General features: G+C 42.4%; 1 protein-coding gene across 6 annotated transcripts in view; it reads left to right on the plus strand.

Annotated features, from left to right (window-relative positions):
- The window catches only part of SEC24D (SEC24 homolog D, COPII component), a 171,391-nt gene that overhangs the window by 67,415 nt on the left and 82,918 nt on the right, over positions 1-21,058 (plus strand). For all 6 annotated transcript variants that reach the window (XM_077278553.1, XM_077278579.1, XM_077278562.1 and 3 more), the window contains 2 exons: positions 16,951-17,142; positions 17,316-17,409. In XM_077278553.1, coding sequence (XP_077134668.1) covers positions 16,951-17,142; positions 17,316-17,409 — 286 coding nt within the window. The remainder of the gene's footprint in view (positions 1-16,950; positions 17,143-17,315; positions 17,410-21,058) is intronic.

The following is a 21,058-nucleotide window of genomic DNA, read 5'->3' on the forward strand; positions in this document are numbered from 1 at the left end:
CGGTACTAATTTGATATTCATATACAGGTGCTTCTCACAATATTAGAATATCCTCAAAAAGTTAATTTATTTCAGTTTGTCAATACAAAAAGTGAAACTCATATATTATATAGAGTCATTACAGAGTGATCTATTTCAAGTGTTTATTTCTGTTAATGTTGATGATTATGGCTTACAGCCAGTGAAAACCCCAAAGTCATTATTTCAGTAAATCAGAATAATTAACAAAAAAACCTGAAAAGGCTTCCTAAGCATTTAAAAAGGTCCCTTAGTCTGTTTTAGTAGGCTCCACGATCATGGGTAATGCTGCTGACTTGACAGATGTCCAGAAGGCAGTCATTGACGCACTCCACAAGGAGGGTAAGAAACAAAAGGTCATTGCTAAAGAAGCTGGCTGCTCACAGAGTGCTGTATCCAAGCATATTAACCCCTTTCTGACATTAGACGTACTGTCCCGTCGAGGTGGGGTGGGCCCGTTTGACCACCGATGGGATAGTACGTCATATGCGATCGGCCGCGCTCATGGGGGGAGCGCGGCCAATCGCGGCCGGGTGTCAGCTGACTATCGCAGCTGACATCCGGCACTATGTGCCAGGAGCGGACCGCCCCTGGCACATTAACCCCCGGAACACTGCGATCAAACATGATCGCAGTGTTCCAGCAGTATAGGGAAGCATCGCGCAGGGAGGGGGCTCCCTGCGTTCTTTCCTGAGACCCCCGGAGCAACGCGATGTGATCGCGTTGCTCCGAGGGTCTCTTACCTCCTCCCTGCAGCAGGCCCGGATCCAAAATGACCGCTGCATCCGGGTCCTGCAGGGAGGTGGCTTCACAGCGCCTGCTCAGAGTAGGCGCCTGTAAGCCTGGAGCTGTGCACGTCAGATCGCTGATTTGACACAGTCCACAGCAAAGTGTCAGATCAGCGATCTTACACTATAACATGATGCCCCCCTGGGGCAATGTTATAGTGTAAAAAATAAAAATATTCATATGTGTAAAAAAAAAAAAAAATAAATAAAAAAAAATTTCCCCCCCCCCCCCCCGAAAAAAAATATATATATTGTTCCTATAAATACATTTCTTTAAATAAAAAAACAAAACAATAAAAGTACACATATTTAGTATCGCCGGGTCCGTAACGACCCAACCTATAAAACTGTCCCACTAGTTAACCCCTTCAGTGAACACCATAAATAAAAAAAAGGCAAAAAACAACGCTTTTTTTTTTATCATACCGCCAAACAAAAAGTGGAATAACACGCGATCAAAAAGACGGATATAAATAACCATGGTACCGCTGAAAATGTCATCTTGTCCCGCAAAAAATGACCCGCCATACAGCATCATCAAAGAAAAGATAAAAAAGTTATAGTCCTCAGAATAAAGCGATGCAAAAATAATTATTTTTTCTATAAAATAGTTTTTATCGTATAAAAGCACCAAAACATAAAAAAATGATATAAATGAGGTATCGCTGTAATCGTACTGACCCGACGAATAAAACTGCTTTATCAATTTTACCAAACGTGGAACGGTATAAACGCCTCCCCCAAAAGAAATTCATGAATAGCTGGTTTTTGGTCATTCTGCCTCACAAAAATCGGAATAAAAAGCGATCAAAAAATGTCACGTACCCGAAAATGTTACCAATAAAAACGTCAACTCGTCCCGCAAAAAAACAAGACCTCACATGACTCTGTGGACCAAAATATGAAAAATTATAGCTCTCAAAATGTGGTAACGCAAAAAATATTTTTTGCAATGAAAAGAGTCTTTCAGCGTGTGACGGCTGCCAATCATTAAAATCCGCTAAAAAACCCGATATAAAAGTAAATCAAACCCCCCTTCATCACCCCCTTAGTTAGGGAAAAATAAAAAAATTAAAAAAATGTATTTATTTCCATTTTCCCATTAGGGTTAAGGCTAGGGTTAGGGCAAGGGTTAGGCTAGGGTTAGGGTTGGGGCTAGGGTTAAGGCTACAGTAAGGGTTGGGGCTAAAGTTAGGGTTAGGTTTGGAGCTAAAGTTAGGGTTAGGGTTTGGATTACATTTACGGTTGGGATTAGAGTTAGGGGTGTGTCAGGGTTAGGGGTGTGGTAAGGGTTACCGTTAGGATTAGGGTTAGGGATGTGTTTGGATTAGGGTTTCAGTTATAATTGGGGGGTTTCAACAGTTTAGGCACATCAGGGGCTCTCCAAACGCGACATGGCGTCCGATCTCAATTCCAGCCAATTCTGCGTTGAAAAAGTAAAACAGTGCTCCTTCCCTTCCGAGCTCTCCCGTGTGCCCGAACAGGGTTTTACCCCAACATATGGGGTATCAGCGTACTCAGGACACATTGGACAACAACTTTTGGGGTCCAATTTCTCCTGTTACCCTTGGGAAAATACAAAACTGGGGGCTGAAAAAAATTTTTTGGGGAAAAAAAGATTTTTTATTTTCACGGCTCTGCGTTATAAACTGTAGTGTAACACTTGGAGGTTCAAAGTTCCCACAACACATCTAGATAAGTTTCTTGGGGGTCTAGTTTCCAATATGGGGTCATTTGTGGGGGGTTTCTACTGTTTAGGTACATTAGGGGCTCTGCAAACGCAATGTGACGCCTGCAGACCAATCAATCTAAGTCTGCATTCCAAATGAGGCTCCTTCCCTTCCGAGCTCTGCCATGCGCTCAAACGGTGGTTCCCCCCATATATGGGGTATCAGCGTACTCAATTGAAATTTGACCCCAAAAGTTGTTGTCCAGTTTGTCCTGTTACCCTTGTAAAAATACAAAACTGGGGGCTAAAGAATAATTTTTGTGGAAAAAAAAAAGAATTTTTATTTTCAGGGCTCTGCGTTATAAACTGTAGTGAAACACTTGAGGGTTCAAAGCTCTCACAACACATCTAGAGGAGTTCCTTAGGGGGTCTACTTTCCAAAATGGTGTCACTTGTTGGGGGTTTCAATGTTTAGGCACATTAGGGGCTCTCCAAACGCAACATGGCGTCCCATCTCAATTCCAGTCAATTTTGCATTGAAAAGTCAAATGGCGCTGCTTCGCTTCCGAGCTCTCCCATGCGCCCAAACAGTGGTTTACCCCCACATATGGGGTATCAACGTACTCAGGACAAATTGTACAACAACTTTTGGGGTCCAATTTCTTCTCTTACCCTTGGGAAAATAAAAAATTGGGGGCGAAAAATAATTTTTGTGAAAAAATATGATTTTTTATTTTTACGGCTCCGCATTATAAACTTCTCTGAATCACTTAATGGGTCAAAGTGCTCACCACACATCTAGATAAGTTCCTTAGGGGGTCTACTTTCCAAAATGGTGTCACTTGTGGGGGGGTTTCAATGTTTAGGCACATCAGGGGCTCTCCAAACGCAACATGGCGTCCCATCTCAATTCCAGTAAATTTTGCATTGAAAAGTCAAATGGCGCTGCTTCGCTTCCGAGCTCTGCCATGCGCCCAAACAGTGGTTTACCCCCACCTATGGGGTATCGGCGTACTCAGTACAAATTGTACAACAACTTTTGAGGTCCATTTTCTCCTGTTACCCTTGGTAAAATAAAACAAATTGGAGCTGAAGTAAATTTTTTGTGAAAAAAAGTTAAATGTTCATTTTTATCTAAACATTCCAAAAATTCCTGTGAAACACCTGAAGGGTTAATAAACTTTTTGAATGTGGGTTTGAGCACCTTGAGGGGTGCAGTTTTTAGAATGGTGTCACACTTGGGTATTTTCTATCATGTAGACCCCTCAAAATGACTTCAAAAGAGATGTGGTCCCTAAAAAAAATGGTGGTGTAAAAATGTGAAATTGCTGGTCAACTTTTTTTTTTTATACCTCCCTAGCAAAAAAAAATTTTGGGTTCCAAAATTGTGCTGATGTAAAGTAGACATGTGGGAAATGTTACTTATTAAGTATTTTGTGTGACATATCTCTGTGATTTAATTGCATAAAAATTCAAAGTTGGTAAATTGCGAAATTTTCAAAATTTTTGCCAAATTTCCGTTTTTTTTCACAAATAAGCGCAGGTAATATCAAAGACATTTTACCACTATTATGAAGTACAATATGTCTCGAGAAATAAATGTCACAATCACTGGGATCTGTTGAAGCGTTCCAGAGTTATAACCTCATAAAGGGACAGTGGTCAGAATTGTAAAAATTGACCCGGTCATTAACGTGCAAACCACCCTTGGGGGTAAAGGGGTTAATGGAAAGTTGAGTGAAGGAAATAGTGTGGTAGAAAAAGTTGCACAAGCAACCGGGATAACCGCAGCCTTGAAAGGATTGTTAAGAAAAGGCCATTCAAAAATTTTGGGGAGACTCACAAGGAGTGGGCTGCTGCTGGAGTCATTGCTTTAAGAGCCACCACACACAGACATATCCTGAACATGGGCTACAAATGTCGCATTCCTTGTGTCAAGCAACTCATGACCAATAGACAACACCAGAAGTATCTTACCTGGGCCAAGGAGAAAAAGAACTGGACTGTTGCTCTGTGGTCCAAGGTGTTTTCAGATGAAAGTAAATTTTGCATTTCATTTGGAAATCAAGGTCCCAGAGTCTGGAGGAAAAGTGGAGAGACAAACAATCCAAGCTTCTTGAGGTCTAGTGTGAAGTTTCCACAATCAGTGATGGTTTGGGGAGCCATGTCATCTGCTGGTGTAGGTCCACTGTGTTTTATCAAGACCAAAGTCAGCGCAGCCATCTACCAGGAAATTTTAGAGCACTTCATGCTTCCATCTGCCAACAAGCTTTTTGGAGATGGAAATTTCATTCTCCAGCAGGACGTGTCACCTGTCCGCACTGCCAAAAGTACCAATATCTGGTTTAAAAACAACAGTATCAGTGTGCATGATTTGCCAGCAAACTCGTCTGACCTTGACCTCCTAGAGAATCTATGGGGTATTGCCAAGAGGAAGATGAGAGACACAAGACCCAACAATGCAGACAAGCTGTAGGCTGCTATCAAAGCAACCTGGGCTCCCATAACACCTCAGCAGTGCCACAGGCTGATCGCCTCCATGCCACTCCGCATTGATGCAGTAATTGATGCAAAAGGAGCCCCGGCCAAGTACTGAGTGCATTTACTGAACATACATTTCAGTAGGCCAACATTTTAGATTTTAAAATCATTTTTCAAGCTGGTGTTATATTACTGAGATAATAACGTTTGGGTGTTCATTGGCTGTAAGCTATAATCATCAACATTAACAGAACTAAACAGTTGAAATAGATTACTCTGTTTGTAATGACTCTATATAATATGTGAGTTTCAGTTTTTGTATTGAAGAGCGGAAATAAATTCTCTTTTTGATGATATTCTAATGTTGTGAGAAGCGCCTGTATATAGCGCGTGCACAGGATTGCACACTGAGCCTGTTAAACTCCCAGCATCTTCAGCCCTCATACAGCCTGCGAGCGCCAGTGTGTCCTCTTACGTTTGTATGTTTTATTCTGATGTGCAGTCAGTATTATGACAAGATCACCAGGAGAATCTGGTGAAAGGTTCTCGCAGTTTATGTATAACTGCTGTATGAAAAATTCCGTAATATAGTAGAAAAGTGCCCTGAAAAATATTGTCCAGTAAACTAACATTTCTGTATCTTTACAGTATTCTGTAATGCTGAACTCCCTGTTTTACATTAGTCCTTTTCTCCCACACATGAAATTGTTGAGCGGAGCCAGGTACCATCTCCTGCGACAGCTACATTAATATCTTTAACAGCTATTCCTACTTAAACAGACATTTATTACTTTTCACAAAATGTATGTAGGTAACTAAGGTAAATGTTTTCTATAATAACAGAGACCAATGGGTCACACACAAGAATTCACAGCCTCTGTAGAGTCTCAGAATTTACTGTATGCGCAGCACAATTCCAATAAGTGGCCCATGATTTATTGAGATGTATCGCCATCTTCTGGCCACATGCTAGTACTGTTAGACATGTTACTTTATTGTAAATTTAAAGAAGCACTCACATTGAGTGTTTTATTCATTAAATGTGTGATATGTGCATATAAAGTAGTGTGAATGTGTTCATATACCGTACTCACCTAGCGCTGCTTTCTCCGGTGTCCAGCGCTGTTCTTCTCCTCTTCACAGTGACGTCACTGCAGTTGAGACTAGCCGACTCACTCTATGCTCTGCGTATATGCTGGAAGTCTCTTTTGCAATGAAAGGATATGGAAGCTCATTCTATCACTAGAGGCAGACACAAAGGCGCAGTCTACTATGTCTGAGTGTTCACCTCCTGTAGGCGTACACTCCCGAAAATGGTGCAGGTCAGAGCTCATGTTTGCTTTGCCGTCACCATTACGGTCTATGACCCGTCGGGGCAGACGTCCGGACCCCGTGTTGTGGGGGATTTTGGGCATACGCCCCGGCGGGGATACAGACCACCATGTGAAAGCACCCTAACATTGTAAAAGCCATTCATTTCCAGGTAGCGCAGAGAATCTGAAGAGGATGAGAACAGCGCTAGACACCGGAGAGAGCAGCCGTAGGGGAGGATATTACTACACTCACACTACATTACATGTCCGTACACACACATTTACTGAATAACAAACTTCACAGAAGTGCTTCTTTAAGAAACATGGCCAGAAACAAAATCTGCCTGTCTAATCTAATTGATCAATCAGTCTAGTCTATTTACAAATAAAGCACAAGTGGAGATGGCATTAAAACAAATGAAATAAAGCGAAAATTGCTGAACTATATTTGTCCATTTGGCCACGTTTCATGGCTTGAGAAAGGTTCACACTAGAGACTGAAATGTCACGTGGGCCAATAATGTTCAGTATTTTGCACTTTATTTTTTATTTATTTATAGTGCTTTCTCCATTTGTGCCTTTTTATATTCAGATTTGGCACTTACCTGGGAGGCTGGGCACCCGGACTTACTCTTTGCCACAAGAATCTCATAGCTATCTATTGTCTGTCTCATATCTATCTATCATCTATCTGTCGATCTCTCAGCCATCGCTTCCATCAGTATACGGTTTGTGTATATTTCACTGTAATTATATTTCCGTATTGCTCTTGTAAAGAGTAATTCTAGGTGACGCTCTCTATGTACAGCACCTAAAAGATCTGTCACTGGTACGAGCCTAGACACACAAACGTGTAATCATTCAGTCATTTCTGCAAGACAGGTCCTCCGTTCTGGAATGATGTGGAGCCATGTATGATCTCACCACGCAAAGTCCTCTGATTTTCCCCAGTGGAAAAGTGCAATTACTGAGCTTCTCTGCTGGAGTGAAACTACATCAGATAATAGTTTTTTCTTGTTAAATTTGATTAATCTTGTGGGCATATTTCAACTTGTTTTTACTGGAAGGTTTCCAGGGGTATACATCATGTAACATGCCCTCAGAATTATTCAGATTAAAGGAAAACATCAGTTCTAAAAAAAACTATACATATCATGTATATCTCACTTAAGTTTTCTCTCTTGTGGACAATATCCCTTGGGGCATACAAAGTGATATTGGATAGGTGCTCCTGGCATGTCATCAGCATGCGCCACCAGTGTAGTCCAGCAGTGGACAACCCAAATACAGGAGTATAGAAATTAGGGAAGATTTATTAAGCCGTCTGTCAGCACAAAATGAGTGACCAAACTGTCATCTCCATTCAATCCGTCTCCCTCCCTCCTCTTCTTTGACCACTCTGCCTTTATTGGAACCAGAGGAGGGCAGAGATGGTGGGATTGGGAAGACCCACTGAACTATTTGACCACACCAAGCTGGACTGAGAACCTTTGTTTCATTGGAATTTTCATTTTTTGCTGACTCCTTTTAAAGGAAATCTGTCATAACCTATTGATAGACACACTTCATCATTTTGTCTGTTATGTGTCTGTGGCCCATAGTTTTGGAGAAATGTACAGTTTATCAGCTGTAGCGCTGCCTCTGTTTTCATTAGCTGCCAACTAGCCCTGCACGCCTGCCGCTGGAAAGGTGATTCTGATTTCATGTTAGATATTGATAAAAACATGCATGTGTGTCTTTTTATATTGTGTATGTAAACTTCTGGTTTTGACTATGTAAACAACTTTTACATTAAAGGGATTGTACAATACTGGACAGTCCTTGCTTAGTCACGTTAGCGCTTCATGGAAAATCAAAATAATCAATACTCGCCTCCTACAGCTGCCCCGTCCCTGCAATGTCGGTGCTGCTATTCTCGAATGTTCACTGCTGACTGCTGCTGTGTGGTCAAGCCATTATTACTATATCAGTCTATCAGGCAATAGAGCCGTGGAGGCAAAGGATTGGGAAGTGCTTTGACACTCCCAGAGCACTTAAGCCTCATTTGCATATGACTTAAACCATCAATTTTTCAGTAAGGGAGCAATAGCTTGCATAAGCAAAGGTATGGATGACATCCTTCAGATAGCAACATGAACATACAAAAATCTTTGGAGGATGGATCATGCTGACAGATTCCTTTTAAGGAAGGGTAGTCCAATAGAGGACAAACATTTTAATAGATGGACCTTGTTGATTTCTCTTGTACTTGTTGATCAGTTGTCTTTTGGTTAAAGTCCTGGGGAAACACGTAGAAATTTCTCCCAAATTTGACTTCTTTCTTAAAGAGTGGGAAGAGGGGTTGGAGTGTGGGATGGGGTAGCGTGCTAGACATAACTACTATTGACTGCTAAATGTGGTTTCTGAGGTCGTGTTGGCAACAGTTCATAAATAAAACGAGGTGTAACTGTCATTAGTACACTACATCTGCTTCAAGAGTTCACATTGTCATAGCATCTACAGAATGGAATTTCCTGTGGAGAAAGTTTTTTTTTTTTTTTCGTGTTTACCTAAACACTAAATATATCTTTCATTTTTGTAAGACTAAAACAAAGTTACTGCTTTGTCTGTATGTGAACTAAAACCTTGTAGGCAGATGGATGGAATCTTAGTGAAAGTGATGAATTTGTAAGAATTGTGGGTTTTCTTTCTCTGTAATTAGTGGCAATTATTGCAAGGCAACGGATAAACTGAGGCTTTTCCATGGCTGTTATGACTACTACACACATGGTCAAAATTGTTGGTACCCCTCAGTTAATGACAGAAAAACCCACAATGGTCACAGAAATAACTTGAATCTGACAAAAGTAATAATAAATAAAAAATCTATGAAAATGAACAAATGAAAGTCAGATATTGCTTTGGACAGAAATGATGGTCCCCTTAACTTAATATTTTGATGAACAACTTTTTGAGGCAATCACTGCAATCAAACAAATCCTGTAACTGTCAATGAGACTTCTGCACCTCTCAACAGGTATTTTGGCCCACTCCTCAAGAGCAAACTGCTCCAGTTGTCTCGTGTTTGAAGGTTGCCTTTTCCAGATGGCATGTTTCAGCTCTTTCCAAAGATGCTCATTAGGATTTAGGTCAGGGCTCATACAAGACCACTTCAGAATAGTCCAATGTTTTCCTCTTGGCCATTCTTGGCTGTTTTTAGCTGTGTGTTTTGGGTCATTAACCTTTTACAAGACCCATGACCTGCGACTGAGACCAAGCTTTCTGACACTGGGCAGCACATTTCTCTCTAGAATCTCTTGATAGCCTTGAGATTTCATTGTACCCTGCACGGATTCTAGACGCCCTGTGCCTGATGCAGCAAAGCAGCCCCAGAACATAACAGAACCTCCTCCATGTATGTAGGGACAGTTTTCTTTTCTTGATATGCTTCATTTTTCTGTCTGTGAACATAGAGCTGATGTTCCTTGCCAAAAAGTTCCATTTTTGTCTCATCCGTCCATAGGACAGTCTCCCAGAGGCTATGTGGCTTATTAACATGTAATTTGACAAATTCCAGTCTGGCTTTTTCATGAGTTTTTTTCAACAATGGTGTCCTCCTTGGTCGTCTCCCATGAAGTCCACTTTGGCTCAGACAACGACAGAGGGTGCGATCTGACATTGATGTTCCTTGAGCTTGATGTTCACCTTTAATCTGTTTAGAAGTTTTTCAGGACTCTTGTTACCATTCGTATTATCTGTCTCTTTGATTTGTCATCAATTTTCCTCCTGTGGCCACGACCAGGGAGGTTGGCTACAGTCCCATGGATCTTAAATTTCTGAATAATATGTGCAACTGTAGTCACAGGAACATCAAGCTGCTTGGAGATGGTCTTATAAGTTTTACATTTAACATGTTTGTCTATCATTTTCTTTCTAATCTCCTGAGACAACTCTTTCCTTCCCTTCCTCTGGTCCATTTAGAGTGTGATACACACCATGTCACCAAACAGCACAGTGAGTATCTGTAGCCCTATATACAGGCCCACTCACTGATTCCAAGATTGTAGACACCTGTGATGCTAGTTAGTGGACACACCTTGATTTAACATGTCCCTTTTGTCACATTATTTTCAGGGGTATCATCATTTCTGTCCAGGTCTATTTCATGAGTTTTATTTTTTTTTAATTCTGTGGAAGCATGGTTGAAAAACAATATCTGACTTTCATTTGTTCTTTTTCATAGATTTTTTATTTATTATTACTTTTGTCAGATTCAAGTTATTTCTGTGACCATTGTGGGTTTTCTGTCGTTAAACTAGGGGTACCAACAATTTTGACCACGTGTGCATGTAGCCTTGTATTCCATCGTACTTTTATTACAAAAAAAGTGTCATATTTCAATGCTCCCTGTCACTGAGATACCAAGTGTAATGGCGTTCCAGTAACACCAAGAAAGCTGTAAAATATCTCAGTGTAAAGTTATGATGACTGTATATAAAATGCTTGGCACTCTTTATATGGATTGTCCAGTTTAGTGAACCCTTTTCTATATGCCTACAAATTAGGGATTTTAATTTAACCCCTTCCCGACCCATGACGCCTATGCGGCGTCATGGAATGATCGCATCCCTGCAGATCGGGTGAAAGGGTTAATTCCTATTTTACCCGATCTGCAGGGAGAGGGGGAGTTGTACTTCAGCCTAGGGGGGGTGGCTTTGCCCCCACGTGGCTACGATCGCTCTGATTGGCTGTTGAAAGTGCAACAGCCAATCAGAGCAATTTGCAATATTTCACCTATGAAAATGGTGAAATATTGCAATCCAGCCATGGCCGATGCTGCAATAGCATCTGCCATGGCTGGAAATCATGTTCTGGCCCCCCCCACCGCCCCCGATCTCCTCCCCAGTCCTCCGTTCTGTCCGGTACCCCCCTCCGTCCCCCTGTTCGCTCCCCCGTGCTCCTGTCCGCTCCCCCGTGCTCCTGTCCGCTCCCCCCGTCCTCCGATCCCCCCCCCCCCCCTGTGCTCCGATCCACCCCCCCACCACCCCCTCATACTTACCGATCCTCCCGAAGTCGGTCTGTCTTCTCCCTGGGCGCCGCCATCTTCCAAGATGGCGGGCGCATGCTCAGTACGCCCGCCGAATCTGCAGGCTGGCAGATTCGTTACAAGTACATTTTGATCGCTGTGGTAGGTTCTACCACAGCGATCAAAATAAAAAAATAATAAATAAACCCCCCCCTTTATCACCCCCATAGGTAGGGACAATAATAAAATAAAGAAAATATTTTTTTTTCTTTTTCCACTAGGGTTAGGGTTAGAACTAGGGTTAGAACTAGGGGTAGGGTTAGGGGTAGGGTTAAGGTTACGGGTAGGGTTAGGGGTAGGGTTATGGCATGTGCACACAGAGCGGATCGGCCGCGGATCCGCAGCGGATCGGCCGCGGATCCGCAGCGGATCGGCCGCGGATCCGCAGCGGATCGGCCGCGGATCCGCAGCGGATCCGCCGCGGATCTGCAGCGGATTGGCCGCGGATCTGCAGCGGATCCGCAGCGGATTGGCCGCGGATTGGCAGCGGATTGGCCGCGGATCCGCAGCGGATTGGCCACGGATCCGCAGCGGATTGGCCACTGCGAATTCGAAGCAGTTTTCCATCAGGTTTACAGTACCATGTACACCTAAGGAAAACCAAATCCGCTGTGCCCATGGTGCGGAAAATTCCGTGCAGAAACGCTGCATTGTATTTTCCGCAGCATGTTAATTCTTTGTGCGGATTCCGCAGCGTTTTACACCTGTTCCTCAATAGGAATCCGCAGGTGAAATCCGCACAAAAAAACACTGGAAATCTGCTGTAAATCCGCAGGCAAAACGCAGTGCCTTTTACCTGCAGATTTTTCAAAAATCGTGCGGAAAAATCTCACACGAATCCGCAACGTGGGCACATAGCCTTAGGGTTAGGGTTGGAATTAGAGTTAGGGTTGGAATTAGGGCTAGGGTTTGAAATAGGGTTAAGATTAGGCTTGTGGTTAGGGTTACGGATAGGGTTAGGGGTGTGTTGGGGTTACAGTTGTGGTTAGGGTTGGGATTAGGGTTACGGTTGGGATTAGGGTTAGGATTAGGGTTGGAATTAGGGTTACGGTTGTGTTGCGGTTAGGGTTGTGGTTAGGGGTGTGTTGGGGTTAGGGTTGTGATTAGGGTTATGGCTACAGTTGGGATTAGGATTAGGGGTGTGTTGGGGTTAGTGTTGAAGTTAGAATTGAGGGGTTTCCACTGTTTAGGCACATCAGGGGTCTCCAAACGCAACATGGCGCCACCATTGATTCCAGCCAATCTTGCGTTCAAAAAGTCAAATGGTGCTCCCGCCCTTCCAAGCCCCGACGTGCGCCCAAACAGTGGTTTACCCCCACATTTGGGGTACCAGCGTACTCAGGACAAACTGGGCAACAACTGTTGGGGTCCAATTTCTCCTGTTACCCTTGCAAAAATAAAAAATTACTTGCTAAAACATAATTTTTGAGGAAAGAACAATTATTTTTTATTTTCACGGCTCTGCGTTATAAACTTCTGTGAAGCACTTGGGGGTTGAAAGTGCTCACCACACATCTAGATAAGTTCCTTCGGGGGTCTAGTTTCCAAAATGGGGTCACTTGTGGGGTGTTTCTACTGTTTAGGCACATCAGGGGCTCTGCAAATGCAATGTGACGCCCGCAGACCATTCCATCAAAGTCTGCATTTCAAATGTCACTACTTCCCTTCCGAGCCCTGACGTGTGCCCAAACAGTGGTTTACCCCCACATATGGGGTATCAGCGTACTCACAACAAACTGGGCAACAAATATTGGGGTCCAAATTCTCCTGTTACCCTTGTGAAAATAAAAAATTGCTTGCTAAAACATCTTTTTTGAGGAAAGAAAAATGATTTTTTATTTTCACGGCTCTGCGTTGTAAACTTCTGTGAAGCACTTGGGGGTTGAACGTGCTCACCACACATCTAGATAAGTTCCTTGGGGGGTCTAGTTTCCAAAATGGGGTCACTTGTGGGGGGTTTCTACTGTTTAGGCATATCAGGGGCTCTGCAAACGTAACATGATGCCCGCAGACCATTCCATCAAAGTCTGCATTCCAAAACGTCACTACTTCCCTTCCGAGCCCCGGCATGTACCCAAACAGTGGTTTACCCCCACATATGGGGTATCAGCGTACTCAGGAGAAACTGGACAACAACTTTTGGGGTCCAATTTCTCCTGTTACTCTTGCAAAAATAAAAAATATTTTTGAGGAAAGGAAACACATTTATTATTTTCACGGCTCTGCGTTATAAACTTCTGTGAAGCACTTGGGGGTTCAAAGTGCTCACCACACATCTAGATAAGTTCCCTTGGGGGTCTAGTTTCCAAAATGGAGTCACTTGTGGGGAGTTCCTACTGTTTAGGCACATCAGGGGCTCTGCAAACGCAACCTGATGCCCGCAGAGCATTCCATCAAAGTCTGCATTTCAAAACGTCACTACTTCCCTTCCGAACCCCGACGTGTGCCAAAACAGTGCTTTACCCCCACATATGGGGTATCAGCGTACTCAGGAGAAACTGGACAACAAATTTTGGGGTCCAATTTCTCCTGTTACTCTTGCAAAAATAAAAAAATTCTGGGCTAAAAAAATATTTTTGAGGAAAGGAAACACATTTTTTATTTTCACGGCTCTGCGTTATAAACTTCTGTGAAGCACTTGGGGGTTCAAAGTGCTCACTACACATCTAGATAAGTTCCCTTGGGGGTCTAGTTTCCAAAATGGAGTCAATTGTGGGGAGTTCCTACTGTTTAGGCACATCAGGGGCTCTGCAAACGCAACCTGACGCCCGCAGAGCATTCCATCAAAGTCTGCATTTCAAAACGTCACTACTTCCCTTCCGAACCCCGACGTGTGCCAAAACAGTGGTTTACCCCCACATATGGGGTATCATCGTACTCAGGAGAAACTGGAAAACAACTTTTGGGGTCCAATTTCTCCTATTACCCTTGGGAAAATAAAAAATTGTGGGCTAAAAAATCATTTTTGAGAAAAGAAAAATTATTTTTTATTTTCATGGCTCTGCGTTATAAACTTCTGTGAAGCACTTGGGGGTTCAAAGTGCTCACCACACATCTAGATTAGTTCCTTGGGAGGTCTAGTTTCCAAAATGGGGTCACTTGTGCGGGAGCTCCAATGTTTAGGCACACAGGGGCTCTCCAAACGCGACATGGTGTCCGCTAATGATTGGAGCTAATTTTCCATTCAAAAAGCCAAATGGCGTGCCTTCCCTTCCGAGCCCTGCCGTGCGCCCAAACAGTGGTTTACCCCCACATATGGGGTATCATCGTACTCAGGACAAACTGGACAACAACATTTGGGGTCCAATTTCTCCTATTACCCTTGGGAAAATAAAAAATTCTGGGCTAAAAATCATTTTTGAGGAAAGAAAAATTATTTTTTTATTTTCACGGCTCTGCGTTATAAACTTCTGTGAAGCACCTGGGGGTTATAAGTGCTCACTATGCATCTAGATAAGTTCCTTGGGGGGTCTAGTTTCCAAAATGGGGTCACTTGTAGGGGAGCTCCAATGTTTAGGCACACAGGGGCTCTCCAAACGCGACATGGTGTCCGCTAACGATTGGAGCTAATTTTCCATTCAAAAAGTCAAATGGCACGCCTCCCCTTCCGAGCCTTGCCGTGCACCCAAACAGTGGTTTACCCCCACATATGAGGTATCGGCATACTCAAGAGAAATTGCCCAACAAATTTTAGGATCCATTTTATCCTGTTGCCCATGTGAAAATGAAAGAATTGAGGCTAAAAGAAATTTTGTGTGAAAAAAAAGTACTTTTTCATTTTTGCGGATCAATTTGTGAAGCACCTGGGGGTTTAAAGTGCTCACTATGCCTCTAGATGAGTTCCTTGGGGGGTCTAGTTTCCAAAATGGGGTCACTTGTGGAGGAGCTCCAATGTTTAGGCACACAGGGGCTTTCCAAACGCGACATGGTGTCCGCTAACGATGGAGATAATTTTTCATTCAAAAAGTCAAATGGCGCTCCTTCCCTTCCGAGCCTTACCATGTGCCCAAACAGTGGTTTACCCCCACATGTGAGGTATTGGTGTACTCAGGAGAAATTGCCCAACAAAATTTAGGATCCATTTTATCCTGTTGCCCATGTGAAAATGAAAAAATTGAGGCTAAAATAATTTTTTTGTGAAAAAAAAGTACTTTTTCATTTTTACGGATCAATTTGTGAAGCACCTGGGGGTTTAAAGTGCTCACTATGCTTCTAGATAAGTTCCTTGGGGGGTCTAGTTTCCAAAATGGGGTCACTTGTGGGGGAGCTCCAATGTTTAGGCACACGGGGGCTCTCCAAACGCGACATGGTGTCCGCTAAAGATTGGAGCCAATTTTTCATTGAAAAAGTCAAATGGCGCTCCTTCCCTTCCGAGCCCTGCCGTGCGCCCAAACAGTGGTTTACCCCCACATATGAGGTATCAGCGTACTCAGGACAAATTGGACAACAACGTCCGTGGTCCAGTTTCTCCTTTTACCCTTGGGAAAATAAAAAAAATTTCGCTAAAATATCATTTTTGTGACTAAAAAGTTAAATGTTCATTTTTTACTTCCATGTTGCTTCTGCTGCTGTGAAACACCTGAAGGGTTAATAAACTTCTTGAATGTGGTTTTGAGCACCTTGAGGGGTGCAGTTTTTAGAATGGTGTCACTTTTGGGTATTTTCAGCCATATAGAACCCTCAAACTGACTTCAAATGTGAGGTGGTCCCTAAAAAAAATGGTTTTGTAAATTTTGTTGTAAAAATGAGAAATCACTGGTCAAATTTTAACCCTTATAACTTCCTAGCAAAAAAAAAAATTGTTTCCAAAATTGTGCTGATGTAAAGTAGACATGTGGGAAATGTTATTTATTAACTATTTTGTGTCACATAACTCTCTGGTTTAACAGAATAAAAATTCAAAATGTGAAAATTGCGAAATTTTCAAAGTTTTTGCCAAATTTCTGTTTTTTTCACAAATAAACTCAGAAATTATCGACCTAAATTTACCACTAACATGAAGCCCAATATGTCACGAAAAAACAATCTCAGAATCGCTAGGATCCGTTGAAGCGTTCCTGAGTTATTACCTCATAAAGGGACACTGGTCAGAATTGCAAAAAACGGCAAGGTCATGAAGGGGTTAATGGAGGAGGGCCGCTGTTCAGGACCTTTATCCATTGGCTGGTGTGAACAGTGGTTCTCAACAGTCTTTCACTATGGAAAACCTATCCTGCATTACACAGATACCCTATAAAATTTCATGAAAAGTGTGTAATACTGAAAGATGTTGTCTGGCCTCAGGGTACAAGTCTGCATTTACTCTATGCACACTTGTGAATCCTCATTGTAACCATATGTATGCAAATCACATACTTGTGGTCATGCGCCCTCTGCTTCTGGCGCCAGCACCATGCTGTGAGGATTTACAAGTCTGCAGTCATATGGAGTGACAACCTAAGGCCAGACAACCTATTGTCCCTGTTGTGGCGCTAGAGGAAAATGTAACAGTCCCTGCCATATTTCCCCACAAAGTACAAATGGTTGGCCAGGGTCCCCACCCAGAGTACACTTTGTGAAGGGTTAATGTGGACTTCTGTATTTGTTTTTATTACATGGTCTTCTGTTTGTCTGCAGAGAAGAGAATGCCGAGTTGTCAGCGATCCGTGTAGGATTTGTCACCTACAACAAGGTTCTACACTTCTACAATGTGCACAGCAAACTGGCCCAGCCTCAGATGATGGTGGTGACTGATATGGCTGAAGTCTTCCTGCCTCTGCTGGATGGTTTTCTTGTCAACTTTAATGAATCTAGAACAGTCGTTAACAAGTAATATACTTGGCTTATTTTGTAGTAAATTATTCGTTTCTTAGGATATAAAGTCTGGTCTAATCTGGATTGGAAGATAAAAGTTCCAATGAACTAGTGCAATGATGTATTTCTATAGCGTTGTGTATTAAGTTGTCCTGAAATTCGGTGATGGGATTTCTCTTTCTTTGCAGCCTTCTTAGTCAGATACCAGATATGTTTGCAGACACTAATGAAAGTGAAACTGTGTTTGCTCCTGTTATCCAGGCCGGCATGGAGGCGCTAAAGGTTAGAACGGCTTTTCTATTACTAAAACAATAGAACTTAGTTTTAGTTTTTAAAGACCGTAGGATAACTTTCTGAGCATATACATCTAGGTATTGTGTCTTGTAAAGCTGTGAATTAACCTGTTCTTTGTCAGGACCTGAATTACAGGCGCTTCTCACAAAATTAGAATATCATCAAAAAGTTAATTTATTTCAGTTCTTCAATACAAAAGGTTAGGGCTTGTTCACACGATCCTTTTTTTGCTGCGGTTTTTTTCATGTCCTGATTTGGAAAACCCGCAGTGCAAAACTGCACTGCTGATTTTCCTGCTTTTTCTTCTGCGGATTCCTCTGCGGGTTTTCAACAGCACTTTCCTATTGGTGCATGTTGAAAACAGGAGCGGAATCCGCAGAAAGAATAGACATGGTACTTCTTTTTTTCTGCAGGCAAAGCCGCGCGGATTTGCCTGCGAAAAAAAGGATAGTGGGCACAGCGGTTTTTGTTTTCCATAGGGTAGCATTGTACTGTACCCTGCATGGAAAACGGCTGCGGATCCGCAGCCTGAAAACCGCTGCGGATCCGCAGCAAAAAAAAGGATCGTGTGAACATAGCCTTAAACTCATATATTATATAGAGTCATTACAAACAGAGTGATCTACAGTATTTCAAGTGTTTATTTCTGTTAATGTTGATGAGCATCCTCGGGTGTTCTCCGAGTATCTTGGGCGTGCTCATATATTATGTTTGTGTCCCCGCAGCTTCATGATTTGCAACTGTTGGACAACCTGAACACATGCGGTGATAGCCTGTTTGTTAGGGAATCCCCACATGTATTCAGATTGTCTTTCAGCCACAAACCATGAAGCTGCGGGGACACAACCATAATATATGAGCACGTCCAAAATACTCGGAGAACACCCGAACATCCTCGGAAAGCTCGAGTTACGAGCACACTCGCTCATCACTACTTACAGCCAATTAAAACCCCAAAGTCATTATCTCAGTAAATTAAAACTAGTTGGCCCGTGCAAAATCGCACATTGGCTGTCAGGGGCATAGGCAATTTCAGGAAAATCAAGCTCGTCACATGTAAATGTATTTAATGAGATGATGAGCACAGAGAGGTATGTGTCTCACTGACATAGATGCATAGTTAGATAGATAGACTGTATATATGTTTTCACGAATATTTGAGCCCATGGATCCATTATATGTCCATTTTGCAAGCTGGCGAGAATCTCGCCACACGGATGTCATACAGATACTTACATGCAAGAAAATCACATCCTCGCCCTGCACACGGATGACATACGGATCACTTTTCAGGGAACATTTCTGCGATTCTCGTCCGTGTAAAATGGACCAATTTTTTTTTTTTTTTTTTTTTTTTTTTAATACGTTGTGTGTGACTCCAGCCTTAAGGAGACCCAATATTAAACAAAATGGTATTTTACTTACTGACCAGAAGGGGTCTGATTGTCAGGACCTTTCAAAAGAACAGGGGCAGCAGCATTTTTTTCCCCTCCACAGCAGCACTGCCATCTATCTGCAGTGTAGGAAGTGCAACACAGCCCTATGTATGTGAACGGAACAGCTCCCTGTACAGCAGTGCCACTTTGACAGTAAAAATTATGAAGGAGAATGGACCCCATAACTGATTGTATTTACACCATTGTATAATAATTGGGAATATCCCTTTAAAAAAAAAAGTAATATGCAGATTATTTTACTTTTTTTTCCCTACGGTTGGATTTTTTTTTTTTTTTTTTTGCAAGGTTGTTTCCACCAATCTCCTCCATCGGGAAACAATGTACAGTCTGAGTTATGTCAACGCTGCAGTTTTTTATTTGGAACCAGAGGTGACTCCAGGTCTCCAATAAGCTGCAACCTTAGAAGGAAGATAGACTTTTCAATAACTGTCCAATAATACGGAAAATCTGATGGTTCAGAACTTGTCCGGTCCCTTTTAGGCTGCATTCATTTATATCTTCAGTTTTTAAGCTGAAGTCTTAAACAGGTAAAGTTTTACTTTTATTCTACTTCCACATACAGTACAAACCAAAAAGTTCTCATTTAAAGATTTTTCTGTATTTTCATGACTATGAAAATTGTACATTCACACTGAAGACATCAAAATTGTGAATTAACACATGTGGAATTATATACTTAATTTCAGTTGTTTCACACTTTTTTGTTATGTCTTATATTCTAGGTTCTTCAAAGTAGCCACCTTTTGCGTGGATGACTGCTTTGCACACTCTTGGCATTCTCTTGATGAGCTTCAAGAGGTAGTCACCGGGAATGGTTTTCACTTCACAGGTGTGCCCTGTCAGGTTTAATAAGTGGGATTTCTTGCCTTATAAATGGGGTTGGGACCATCAGTTGTGTTGTGCAGATGTCTGGTGGATACACAGCTGATAGTCCTACTGAATAGACTGTTAGAATTTGTATTATGGCAAGAAAAAAGCAGCTAAGTAAAGAAAAACGAGTGGCCATCATTACTTTAAGAAATGAAGGTCAGTCAGTCCGAAAAATTGGGCAGTCTTTGAAAGTGTCCCCAAGTGCAGTGGCAAAAAACGTCAAGCGCTACAACAAAACTGGCTCACATGAGGACCACCCCAGGAAAGAACGACCAAGAGTCACCTCTGCTTCTGACAATAAGTTTATCCTAGTCACCAGCCTCAGAAATCGCAGGTTCACAGCAGCTCAGATTAGAGACCAGGTCAATGCCACACAGAGTTCTAGCAGCAGACACATCTCTACAACATCTGTTAAGTGGAGACTTTGTGCAGCAGGCCTTCATGGTAAAATAGCTGCTAGGAAACCACTGCTAAGGACAGGCAACAAGCAGAAGAGGCTTGCTTGGGCTAAAGAACACAAGGAATTGACATTAGACCAGTGGAAATCTGTGCTTTGGTCTGATGAGTCCAAATTTGAGATCTTTGGTTCCAACCACCGTGTCTTTGTGCGACGCAGAAAAGGTGAACGGATGGCATCTACATACCTGGTTCCCACCGTGAAGCATGGAGGAGGAGGTGTGATGGTGTGGGGGTTCTTTGCTGGTGACACTGTTGGGGATTTATTCAAAATTGAAGGCATACTGAACCAGCATGGCTACCACAGCATCTTGCATCGGCATGCTATTCCATCCGGTTTGCGTTTAGTTGGACCATCACTTATTTTTCAACAGGACAATGACCCCAAACACACCTCCAGGCTGTGTAAGGGCTATTTGACCAAGGAGGGGAGTGACGGGGTGCTACGCCATATGACCTGGCCTCCACAGTCACCTGACCTGAACCCAATCGAGATGGTTTGGAGTGAGCTGGACCGCAGAGTGAAGGCAAAAGGGCCAACAAGTGCTAAGCATCTCTGGGAAGTCTTTCAAGATTGTTGGAAGACCATTTCCGGTGACTACCTCTTGAAGCTCATCAAGACAATGCCAAGAGTTTGCAAAGCAGTCATCAAAGCACAAGGTGGCTACTTTGAAGAACCTCGAATATAAGACATATTTTCAGTTGTTTCACACTTTTTTGTTAAGTATATAATTCCACATGTGTTAATTCATAGTTTTGATGCCTTCAGTGTGAATTTACAATTTTCATAGTCATGAAAATACAGAAAAATCTTTAAATGAGAAGGTGTATCCAAACTTTTGGTCTGTACTGTA

Source organism: Ranitomeya variabilis, chromosome 1 (genome assembly GCF_051348905.1).
Source record: "Ranitomeya variabilis isolate aRanVar5 chromosome 1, aRanVar5.hap1, whole genome shotgun sequence".
In the NCBI taxonomy this organism is placed as follows: domain Eukaryota; kingdom Metazoa; phylum Chordata; class Amphibia; order Anura; family Dendrobatidae; genus Ranitomeya; species Ranitomeya variabilis.